General features: G+C 36.5%; 1 protein-coding gene across 7 annotated transcripts in view; it reads right to left on the bottom strand.

Annotated features, from left to right (window-relative positions):
- Positions 1-2,590: 2,590 nt before the first annotated feature.
- Positions 2,591-11,573, bottom strand: part of ADGRG6 (adhesion G protein-coupled receptor G6) — a 134,131-nt gene continuing 125,148 nt past the window's right edge. For 4 of the 7 annotated variants that reach the window (XM_019756631.2, XM_019756635.2, XM_019756632.2 and 1 more), the window contains 3 exons: positions 10,915-11,016; positions 10,141-10,293; positions 5,208-5,537 (listed from right to left, as the gene is read on the bottom strand). In XM_019756631.2, the coding sequence (XP_019612190.2) occupies positions 5,359-5,537; positions 10,141-10,293; positions 10,915-11,016 (434 nt within the window). In that variant the 3' untranslated portion in view covers positions 5,208-5,358. Of the gene's footprint in view, positions 5,538-7,919; positions 7,966-10,140; positions 10,294-10,914; positions 11,017-11,573 lie in introns of all 7 variants that reach the window. The other 3 variants (XM_019756637.2, XM_074333641.1, XM_019756636.2) reach the window with 2 other exon arrangements.

The following is an 11,573-nucleotide window of genomic DNA, read 5'->3' as shown; positions in this document are numbered from 1 at the left end:
AGACTAGACTATAAAGCATTTGGTTATAACCTTGAAATGAACTCGTTTTTCAAAACACACCAAATAAAAATACTTTAATGAGATGATTTGGTGGAATATACTTGTAAAAGCTACTCTAAGGGCAAATACCACTTATTAATTTGTTTAATTTAGCCGAGGATTTGCACTCCCTGTAAGGTTGTTTCATATCTTTTACATTTTACTCAGATCCCCATCCCAATACCACTTCCCTTATCATACCCAGCATATGAAATGAGCCTCTAATTATCTTAACTTAAAAATCAGAAAACTCCATAAGCTTTCTTCACTATCTGCCCCTTTATCCCTCGTCTCATCTAATAATCTGCTGTTTCACCTCAGAAGGAAGCTACACGCCCTCTCTTTGCCAGGGTCAACGCCACGTGTGGATCTCATCATCCTTTCTATCAGGACCCTGCCATATAAACCACCACTCTCTTCTGCTGCCTTTTTTCTTTTCTTTTTTTTTCCTCCTTCAAATATGGTATTCTGTTCATAGAACAAAAAATGAAATTCCGTAAGACACCCTTCCTTAATGTTTATACTCCTTTGAACTAGTGTACCTGCTCTATTGCCCCCTTTCACCACATTTCTTGACAGAGCAGTTTCACTTTGTTTTTTTATTTTGGAAAGGTAGAGGACAGGGAATTAGCATCTACAAAAAGGTGGGCTTGCCGCTGCTTTGAAAGCCTTGTGGCAGGCCGGCATCATCACTCTTTTGAGACCTGTGATCCCCAGACATTGTTCCTCAAGTTGCCTTGCTGTTCTCTCATCTTCTCCAATAGCCTCCTCACTCTTCTCCGAGTCCAGTCGCTCTGCCTTCTATCTTTCTACAGTCACCTTCCAGCTAGGATTCTGTTCCCTCCCTGCCTAGAGCCTGTGTGCCTCCCTTGGGCCTGCTGATAAGTACATCTCCCCCAGGCAGACACTGGGCTCTTACACTGGTGCTCTGCTCTTGGCTTCTCCCACACACCCTGCAATCAAGCAAACCTCAACTATGTTCCACTCACCGCCCTGGACTTTCCAACCTCCATGCCTGGAATGATTTTCCTTACTCCCAAGAGAGGCCTATCAGCAGCTATCAAAACTTCAAAGGCCAAATCCTCACTGACGTTTTTGCTAGTTCAGAGCTTTCGTCTGAAGTTCTGGAAGTTTTCATTGGAATTTCATGACATTGATCTCGTCCTTGGATTACCATCCCTAGGAGGGTACAGATTCTTTGAAGGGGGCCTCTGACATAGAAAACACAAAGTCCAGTGGTCTTAGGTTTGAATCTTCCTCTTACTTTTTCTGTGGCCACAAGCAAGTTATTTACCATTTACCATCTTTAACCACCAGTTTCCCCCCATGGAAGATTGAAATAACAATACCGCCCCCCCCCAAGTAGAATTATGGTAAAAATTACAAGAGATAGCAAAAAAGTATCTGGCACCTAAACATGTTTATAGATTCAATTTTTTTCTTCTTTTTTTTATCAGATCCAATTTACTTAGTTTAGACTGAAGCTGCCTGTGGTAATAAAATATGTCATTTCACCCCATTGTTTTGGACAGGCTATAGATTATAAATGCAAACGTTTGAATATTCCACATTTATTCTTATTTTTCTCTAGGGAAGCAGAAAAAGAAAACTGTTGCTCTAAGTATTCTTCCTTAAAATGAAAAGAGAAGGAGGAAAGGAGGAAGGGAGAAAAAAGGGAAGACCTGAGAAAAGTAGGAAAGTTGGAGGAGAGGAGAGAGAAACAGAGAGGAAGGGAGGGAGAAAGGGAGAGAGATATTCAATGCTTTTATATGAGAAAAGTAGAATGTTATTCAATTGAAAACACAGAAGTGCTTCCAAAACGGTGTATTTATAAAGCCCAATTCCTTCAGATTTCAAAATACTACAAACACAGGTCAGCCTGCAAATCAAGTGTTTCCCATCTACGTTAAGCTTTCTGAAGTAACCTGCTTGCAGATGAATCTTAAGCAACTTCTTGCCTGTTTTCTTAACATGGCTTGGCCAGGAGTTGTGAACATTGGCTCAGAAGACCTGATTTCACAGTGACCAGCCAACACGCCTCACAGTTTAGCACTGAGTAGGGCTGTGAGCCAAATGGGGCCTTGGCTTTCTGCAGAGAAGAGTTATCCTAAATAACCACAGCAAAAGGAAGTGGGGAGGTTCTGTTCTAATCACACAAGTGAAATTGGCTAAAGGCTGTCATTTTCTAAGCCTCCCACAATGAAAACAGCAACTGTAAATGTGAGAAAACATCCCAGGACCTAACTTTTACATAATATTACTGATTAGGTTCCCTTTTCGGGATGCTGAGGACTTCCCAAAAAAGAAACCTACATTACTTTTAATCTGTCACAGAGCTTGGCATCACATCAGTCATCTTAAGAAAATCTAAGAACTTCAAAATGCATTAATCTCCAGTATACTGGATCTTTGTAACACATTCATTCTTAGTGTTTTGGCAAAGTAGCTTATGTCACTAGCTTAATTGGTGGCAGGTTATTTTCCAGTTGTCAAATAATCTTTTCCTATTTAAGAGTCAGGAATAAAAACATTTACTCATAAAGGAATTGAATAATTTGGAACACAAACAACATAAGTATTTATTTGAAAAACATTTTCCATTGAAGTAAAATGGCAAATCAGCCATAGTAGCTTCTTACTACTAATTTTAATTTGCACTCACAGTCACTTTTATTCATCATGTTCAAAGATATTGCTATAGAAAACTATTTCACAAAGTATTTAGAAAAAAATATATACAGTCTTTCCAACAGAAAGTTAATTAAAATAACAAAGCTAGGCGAAAGAAAGCTAAGATATAAAACAAGCTGACATTTATAAACACAAATAAATAAATATGTACAAAAGAGTCTATGCTGACAATGGACAAAGAAAAGCTTTACAGTACAAGTAATGGTGACAAGAACGGAAAACATCTCAGGATCCTAGACTAAGACTCTAACACAATGTAGTTAAAAAAAAAAAAAGAGAGAGAGAGAGAGAGAGAGAGAGAGAGAGAGAGAGACAAAAAGAAGTAAAAACAAAACCCAGAGAGTCTGAATTAATATTATCCTCAAAGTTAAGCTAAACTAAATTTTGACTCCACAGCTAAGTTCCTGTACTTCTGTTCTGAGGGGGCTAAACAAAGGCGAGAACTGTGTCCTTAGAACTGAGGGTAGAATTTGGCTCAGTCTTTTAAATCCATTTCTATTCATCTGTTTCTAAATATTTCCTTACTTCGTTCCTGGAAATTTCTAAAGTGGAGCTGACATTGTTGGCAAATATGGGGGGAAAAAAAAGGTTTTCCCAGATCTAGATAAATATGAGTAGAAATCAAAGCCATTTTTGAAGCTATTTCTTAATTACTATTAACTCAATAAGCGTTTTAGGTAGAAACCTCCCAGTAGAAAGCTAATTAAATTCTATCGTGAATCTCTCAGGCTTGGGGGAAAGTATATGTAGATTCAGTGACTGAGATTAATTTTCATCTATATGTAACCTCTGCTGGAAGAAGCAGCCTGTTAATATACGCCTACAGGAAAGATTTGGCTCTATTGTTGAGAATCCTAGTGACCTTAAGATTTACTCTCCTTCCTACTATATACACCCCTTCCCTGGGAAAGCCGCACTGGGCAGTGCTCAGGTCTCCCAGGACAATGCTCCACGCTACTGCAATGGAACAGTAATAAAAACCCACTACCGCATTATCTTGTCACCCATTCAAGTCTGGCAAATAGCTTCATGACTGAAGATCAGCAGAAGGTAAAGGGCCCCTTGGTGGCTGCATATCCTGAAACTTCTCCTGTATCTCAAACCAGGAGTTACCTGCTTTCTGAGCAGAGGGAAAGGCCCGGTGCTCAGTTCTGGCTTCTGCCTTTAAGCAGATTGGCTCCAGAATGTTTCTTCTCATCACTTAGGCTGCCACCTCCCAGAACCTGATGCTTCCCAGATAACCCAGAGTAAATGTAAGGGTACAGCATGTACTAAGACGGATTTCTAAGAAACTGGATACAACTCCATCATTTAAGAACAATTAAAATGTTGTCTCCTACACATTCCCTAGCAAGTATATTATTCAGGATAGTTTGAAAGTTAGGTAAGCTGCTTAATATTATGCACGACTTGTATGCAGAAACCTAATCCATAAATAACACACAATCTATCTTGCCAGACCTCCTCTGGCTCTTATAATCAGAGGACTTATGTACAGATAATTTTTAGACTAGCAATTGTAGACTCACATGTTTATAAATTATTTTGATTATGATAAGTCACCCACAAGTCTCAGTTTATATTCCTTGGAACAAAACTCTTAAAAGGGGAAGTAAGAGGCTTTTCATTTAAGCCATTGGAAATGTCTTCAAGTCTGCAGAGCAAGGACAGGACCAGAGAGTCTCAATGGTTGTATTTCCTAAAAGGGAGAGACTCCTGTGCAGAGCAGGACTAATGGAAATTTTCATTCCTCCCATAAGCCCGTGGGCTCAATATTCAGTAGAGGAGCAAAAGCAGAGGTAAGAGATTCATTTCTCAACAACTAATGGGAGGTCCACATTAATGGAACATCAATACTAAAGTTAATTCAAATGTATGGGATTAAATTATAATTAATGATGATACTTAAGCCTTGTGTCTTGAGTAAGTGAAATAGTAGAAATTCACATGGCCTCATATTAACTAGGTCCAAATTTGGGGAATTCTATCTTTCTTAAGCATGTTATGGTTTTAAAAGTTAAACATTTGGTGTCATGTGAAAAAATTCCTTTAGAATCTTTGGGTCAGACATTAAACATTCTTTTGTATCTGTGGTTGAAATTTTACTGAAAATGAGGAAATGCTACTGCATTCATAGAAACTAGTAATGAGATGGGACTTGTGGGCATACAAAATAGTTTATAAATATTAGTATACTTTTGACTGTTGAGAAAGGTGAGGAGGAAAATGGCCATATCCAAACCTAATTATTGGGTGGGGTGTAAATAAGCTCTAAATTAGGGTTTGTCCGTAGCTCTGCTTCTTCCTTGTTCTCTAAAACGTCTCCCCCGAGTTCTGATTAGTCTGATTCAATTATGTATTTTTAAAAAAGCATATTCCCTGTGGCTACTGAGTCACTTTGCTGTCAGTACTGAAGTTTCAGTGATGGTGGACACTTCCCAACGGAAGAAATACACTGAAAAGACAGATTTTGAATTTCACAAAAGCCTTCTTACCAAAATACATTCCATATATATATATATATGCAGTTACCTAGGTAACGGCACACTTACATCTGCTAGTCAGTTTTCACTTCTTGTACATCTTCACATTTCTGCAGACTGATTCCTCGCTCTTATATCAAAGGCATTAAAACTTCGTGCTGTGGCTGAAGGTGTCTGACATGATAATATTTTTATAGAAGTTATCTGAATGAGCATTGCAATAACCCTTGACCTTATCAATGACCTGATGAACAGGGATGATTGATGTTTGCTCTCCATCAGCATGGGTCAGTTTTGATGAGGACTTGTCAGTGGAAGCATTGTCTGCAAGAAATGATACAAGAAATTAGTCTGCAAGAATTGCCGGTGACATGACTAAGGGCCGCCATACTGACACTATATTTTGCACACGGGTGTACACAGAGGAAATGAAGCTCTGTTTTTTTCTTAGGTTAGGTAACAGGCAGCACAACAATTTCATGTTTTTCATCTTCAAAGTGCATTTCTATGTATAAAGGAGTGTTAGTTTGCCTTCTAGGAGGGGTTTGTTTTAAGAAATATTCTTGTAAGTGGCATTATTCAGAGTCGATGAATAAAATAATCAGAGAATTGCCTCCATAAATGTGGCAAAAGACTCAAAAAAAAGTGACAGATTATATAACAAGTGAATTAAAAGATGCTGAAATATTTATGGAAGAATGATGTCTGAGATGTTTTGAAAATAATACAGGTAGAGAAAAATGAGTAGGTGGCTATGAGTTGAGAGGTACAAAGGATTCATTATACAATCTCATCTACTTTATATATGATTGACATTTTTCATAAAGATTTTTATAAAAAGCAATTTAAAGGATTTTGGAGAATAAAAATGAATGAAAATAAACATAAAAGGCTCTTTTGAACACATTTTCCCATGGTTTTACCTTGTGAAATGACTGGAGTATAGAAAAAAGGCATCTTTTATTATTTTTCATTACATAAACCTAGCTTATCTTTATCAAAACTATTTTAAGTACATATTCTTATTAACTGTACTACAGTCTCAGAATGATGTTATACACTGTTATACAGCAATGATGTTATATAGCAATAATATCAGAGCAATTGATAATAACAAAGGACTGCTAATATATTTTTGTTCCAAATTTCTCAAAATCATATATTTAAATATTACTTCCTTAGAACCAAAAATTTCTAAAATTGGCTCAGATAGTGCGCTGAAACTCACTTAAGCTCTATTGTCTACAAACGCATATGTCTATCTTCATGTACTCTATGAGTATCTTGTATTTGGCTCTCCCAATACATTTTGGAGAAAAATTCTACCTTAAAATTAACCACAGAGATTTCACACTGATGAAGGAGCAAATACGACCTTCTACTAAGTACTCAGTTTCCTACAGTTGTATCTTCCCTACTTACCGTGGAAGAGGCAAACACTCTATCACGAAATACTGCTTCTGGAATCATTGCTCCAGAATTGGAATACTCACTCCAGCCATTTTATATTTTGAGTCAACTGGACCCAGCATGTGACCCAACATTAAAAATCCTTCAATAATTGGTAAAATGCTATCATCCCTGTATCTGTTATCTTTGAAAATGAATCAAATTGCTCAACTGTTATCTTGTGTTGGAACACACACTTAAATGAAGGTTGAAACAGGAAATGGTGTTTTCATCCCACACTAAAGGCAGTAAGAGTGAATAGATGGCTTATGGGAAGAATGGGCAGACTGAAGCATGGCAGAATGTTGATGACCCAGGATTGGTGAGAAAAAGGCTCAGGGCGTTCACTGTATAAAGGCCCCTCCCATTCAGCTCTCAGCAAGCTGACTGATTCTGGGCTTTCCTTCAGTTCATATATTCACTAGCCATTGGTTTTCTGTTGGGGATTTTTCTATTGACTTAAGGCTCAATAACGAACAATTTGTGCTTGATATTTTTAGAAAACTACACATCCTCAAAGAAACTTCAAGGATATAATCATTCTGCTTCATTGACAACGTCCAGGGGCATATACTTTTTAGAGATTTTGACCAGTTCCATTCTTAATATGTGACCCAAATTTCTGAGTCTTCACAGACTAATAAAGTAAAATTCTGAGCAAGGGCTGTATTTCAATATATAGATGCTATTCCCAGTCCTCTGGTTAGATTATACATTATGAGCAATATAGATGTTGATTATAGCTGTAAGTTTGAAAACCAGGGGCTAGGGAAATGAACTATTATTTTACCTATGCTGAAATTTCAAGCAGATAAAAATCCTCAAAAAGCAGGCTTAGAATGACAATTTCTCTTGTATGACTTCTATGAATGTACCATGATATATCCAGTAATTCAAAAGAGCAGTGGAAGAGTAAAGAATTTTACTTCATTCCTTTCTAACAAACCTCTCAAATACTGCCTTCCCCCCCTCCCATTATTTTACCTGATATGTGACGTACTAACTCCTGAGCATGGTACATTTCTTAGAAGGAGCGGCTTGCAGACACCCCCATGCAGAGAAGAGCCAGCACAGCACACGACCATTTGAAATTTCAGAAATTCTAGCTCGATGTAGGAATGTCATTGTGCTAGCTGAGAAGTGTTGTAAAGAACAAGCAATTTTGCTGATGCAGCAAGAATCTTAGTTTAATCCATGCAAATATTCTCTTATTACCTTGCAAAAAATTCATGCATTCAAAAAGGAATAAAAATTTACCTGAATGATCCACTTTTGTTGAAGGAATGCTCTTAGAAGACATTATCTATACCATAAACATATGAATTTCTAGATCAATTCCAAGATATAAACCAACTAGATATCCATCATTTGCAGTGACTCTTTGCATACTCTAAGTGACCCAATACACCAGCAGTCCCACTGAGAACTGGCTAGGTAGCAGAAGGCCATTTGTGTGTCAGTTGATGGGAAACCAGAATTTATTATATCATAGAAGTAGTATCATATAGCTGACTATATCCATATGCTAGTTGACAAGAACCCACTTAACCCCAAGAGTTTTATTACGGGAAACAGAAAAACATTAATGATTCTTAAAAAACAAAACAAAACAAAAAAAACCACCACATTTTGAAACATTAAAGTTTTTCTTTGGTACCTCCATTTCTGTATTTCCTTTTATCTTTTGGTTGGGTTTCCCCATGATCCTTAACACTTTCAAATATTTCAATAATGCTTCCCAAATGCCCCATATTCCAAATTGTCTACCTTGTTATCTTCTCTCCTCTTTTAATAGTAGCATTTCGTCAAACGAGCTATTCTCAGCTGTGTTAAGAGCAAAAGAATTCAGTTGGTCTAATTCCTATTCATTCATAACCAACTTATAATGCATTAACTATTTGCATTTTAGAAGGGGAAGCAACATGAGTCTCTAATTTTAAGGTTGACTAAATAAAGTGAAGAATTCATTCGTTATAAATGAAAGATATTTTGTGCCAGGAAACTACCAATTAGGTAGAATAATCTATCTCAGGCTATCTCAGATAACACCGTTTATTCATTTTCTTACACAGGTATTTCAAGCAGGGGTGCACAGACCTCTCAATTTTAGGCAAAATTGTTTGTATACAGGACTCAAAGGCTGCAACTTATTCTGGAAGGAAGAGAGTCCATAACTTTTGTTAGAGTCCCAAAATATCCTTGACTCCAAGAAAGTCTTAAGGTGTTTCAGATCCTTCTTTAATTGATTTTGGAATTAACAAACTCTCTGTACACTCAAACATTTTCCCACTGTGTTATCTTGAATCCCAGGCAGAGGCCACTTCAGTGGAGGGACAGGGACACAGACAGTGGTACAAGCAGGGACTTGTGAAAGGATTTAAATGAACATATGGGTCATCTGAAATTCAAGTGTTTATAATGTGCACCTTTACACATCACACAACACTCTCCCTACTTGAAAAATGCCAAGGATGAATTTTTTCTGTGCCATTCACTGCTGGTTATGTTCAGTAGCTAAACAAATTCAAAATTTAAAAGTTATTTCCATCATTCTTTTAGAAGCATCTGTGATGAAGACAGTGTTATGTATTGATAGCTGTTTGCTTGAGGTTTAATTAGTATTTAAAAGTAGCAATTCTGTTATTCTCCTTTGAAATTATTAAAAGATGCCACCTTTTTACACCATTTACTGGCTATCAAGTACTGCAAAAGAGTATTTTCACATTTTCTTCAGGATTGTTTTCATGCATGCTCAGTATCAGAACGTGTGGTCATTGTCAATATGAAGATATAGGAAATCAACAAAGATACGGCGTTTCTCACCATCATGTATCACTTTCCAAATGGAATGCTCTCTAGTCTTTCATATTTAATCAGTACTTAAACAACTGCCAATAATACTTCCAGTGGTCAAAGACTTAAGTCTTAAATGTAACGTACGTCATGGATGGTGTTACTTCCTGTTCCCATGCCAAATTGCCATGTAACTTTCATACTATGCTGAAATACTCCACAACTCAATTTCTATATTGTTAAAACACATATAACTTGTTAAATAAAACACTATACTTTTTTTAAGAAAACTAAGTTTTGAATCAAATGAAGTTACAGTACTATTCAGATTTAATGCTATTATGGCTACGTAGATTAAATTTTGGTTGTAAAATTAATACATATATATTACTTAAATACTTAATATATATTATTTAAATACTTTATATATATACACATATATATAAATGTATATATATATTTATATATATATATATGTGTGTGTGTGTGTGTATGTGTATATATATATATATTCACAAAGGTGCTGGCTAAGGTCTTCAATATATTTGGATTTTCATAAATTTAAAATTAGCACCCTAATGGGCACTATGCTCCATCAGTGTTCATAATACGCTAGTTTTTGCAATGAAAACGTGGTGAGAACTATACCAGAGAACATCTTTACAACATGGCTAGAAGTACTCACCGGTGTGGCTATTCCGTTTAAAGTAGGTAGTAGAGCTGGATTTAGATTTGGATGTAAGGTAAGTTGAGTTGGAACCAATGGAGCTTGAGGACAAAGATTTTCCTAGATTATCAGAGCTTTTCTTGATGATGTTGGTAGCTGTCTTACTCCAGTCTGAAAGAAATAACATCTCTCCATGAACCTGCTCTATGGGGAATATTTTCTGCCCTGAAGAATCATCACTGAAGTATTTAAGTAACTTATCCAGAGCCGTAAATGTAAACAATAATTAACTGAAGATAAGTTTCTTACTTCAATCCTGTGTTTGTATTGTTTAAAATCTTACTTTAATATCCTAAGGGTGAGAAGTAACCACTGATGGTTAAAAACATAAGAAAAGTAATACTTTTGTTCAGGTATATTTTTATAGTATTGCAAAAAAATCTCTTTGTCTAATAACGTAATTGAGGACCTCAAAAACGTGGAAAGGTGGGTATTGTATAGTGGAGACTCTGGATATCTGACTTGTTAAATTAACCATAAAAACTCAGGCAGCTCACTTAACCTGTTTGGACTTGATACTTCTCCTTTGCAGCACAGATGGGTCTGGCCCACAGTCGTCAGATCTCTTGCAGTCTGAATATTCTAAGACTCCAAGTAAGCATCCTCACATACCCCACCTTTATAACTTGCTACCACTGGGTCTGGGTTGCTCTGACAATGGAAGACCAAACAACAAATGTTCGCCACCACTACTCCTAGATGTAAAAACCAATTCCCCACATGCCCCTTTACCTGAGTTGTCTGCTAACCGGAATCTACCACAGCAGAGATGTCGCCTCCACTGCTTCTGCACATTCTCCTTCATAGCACAGTGGAAGATAAATATAAATAAGCCTGGGACGAAAGAAAATATAAACATTTAACCCAACAGACACATTTTTATAGACAAATCTTATAAAACACAAGGATTCATTTTTTTGTTTTTTAATCTGAGTCACTAAGAAACAAAGATCATAAAGGATCTAAGTATGTAGTAGATGTTTTAAACCCCTAGAACAGAACTCAGAGGCTCAGGTAAAACCAGAACAATTATATGGACATGGTTCTATCTTTGCCTGTTCTGTTCAGCACTCATTATGACTTAGCCTAAAGACTAAGCTGAAATAGGCAATATTCAACTTCAAAGGCACTTAATATTTCCTTTATATGTGTTTTAATAACATTGTGAAAATTTTCACAAAATTTAGAGAAAATAAAAAACTGAAAACATCCATGAGCTCATCATCTACTTCAATCTGTGTATTCTAGGCTCTTTTATGTATGCATAGTATTATAAGCTTGGGCCCTTGAAAAGTGGTCTTTTTTCAGATCAAAAATGGCCCCAAAAGAGCAAATTCATGTAGCTCTACTTGGCCTGCTTTAGTTTCTCAACATTTGAATGCAGAAATACC

Source organism: Rhinolophus sinicus, linkage group LG05, assembly GCF_036562045.2.
Source record: "Rhinolophus sinicus isolate RSC01 linkage group LG05, ASM3656204v1, whole genome shotgun sequence".
NCBI classification, from domain to species: domain Eukaryota; kingdom Metazoa; phylum Chordata; class Mammalia; order Chiroptera; family Rhinolophidae; genus Rhinolophus; species Rhinolophus sinicus.
The sequence above is the reverse complement of the archived record's forward strand: the minus strand, read 5'-3'. Positions and strand labels throughout refer to the sequence as shown.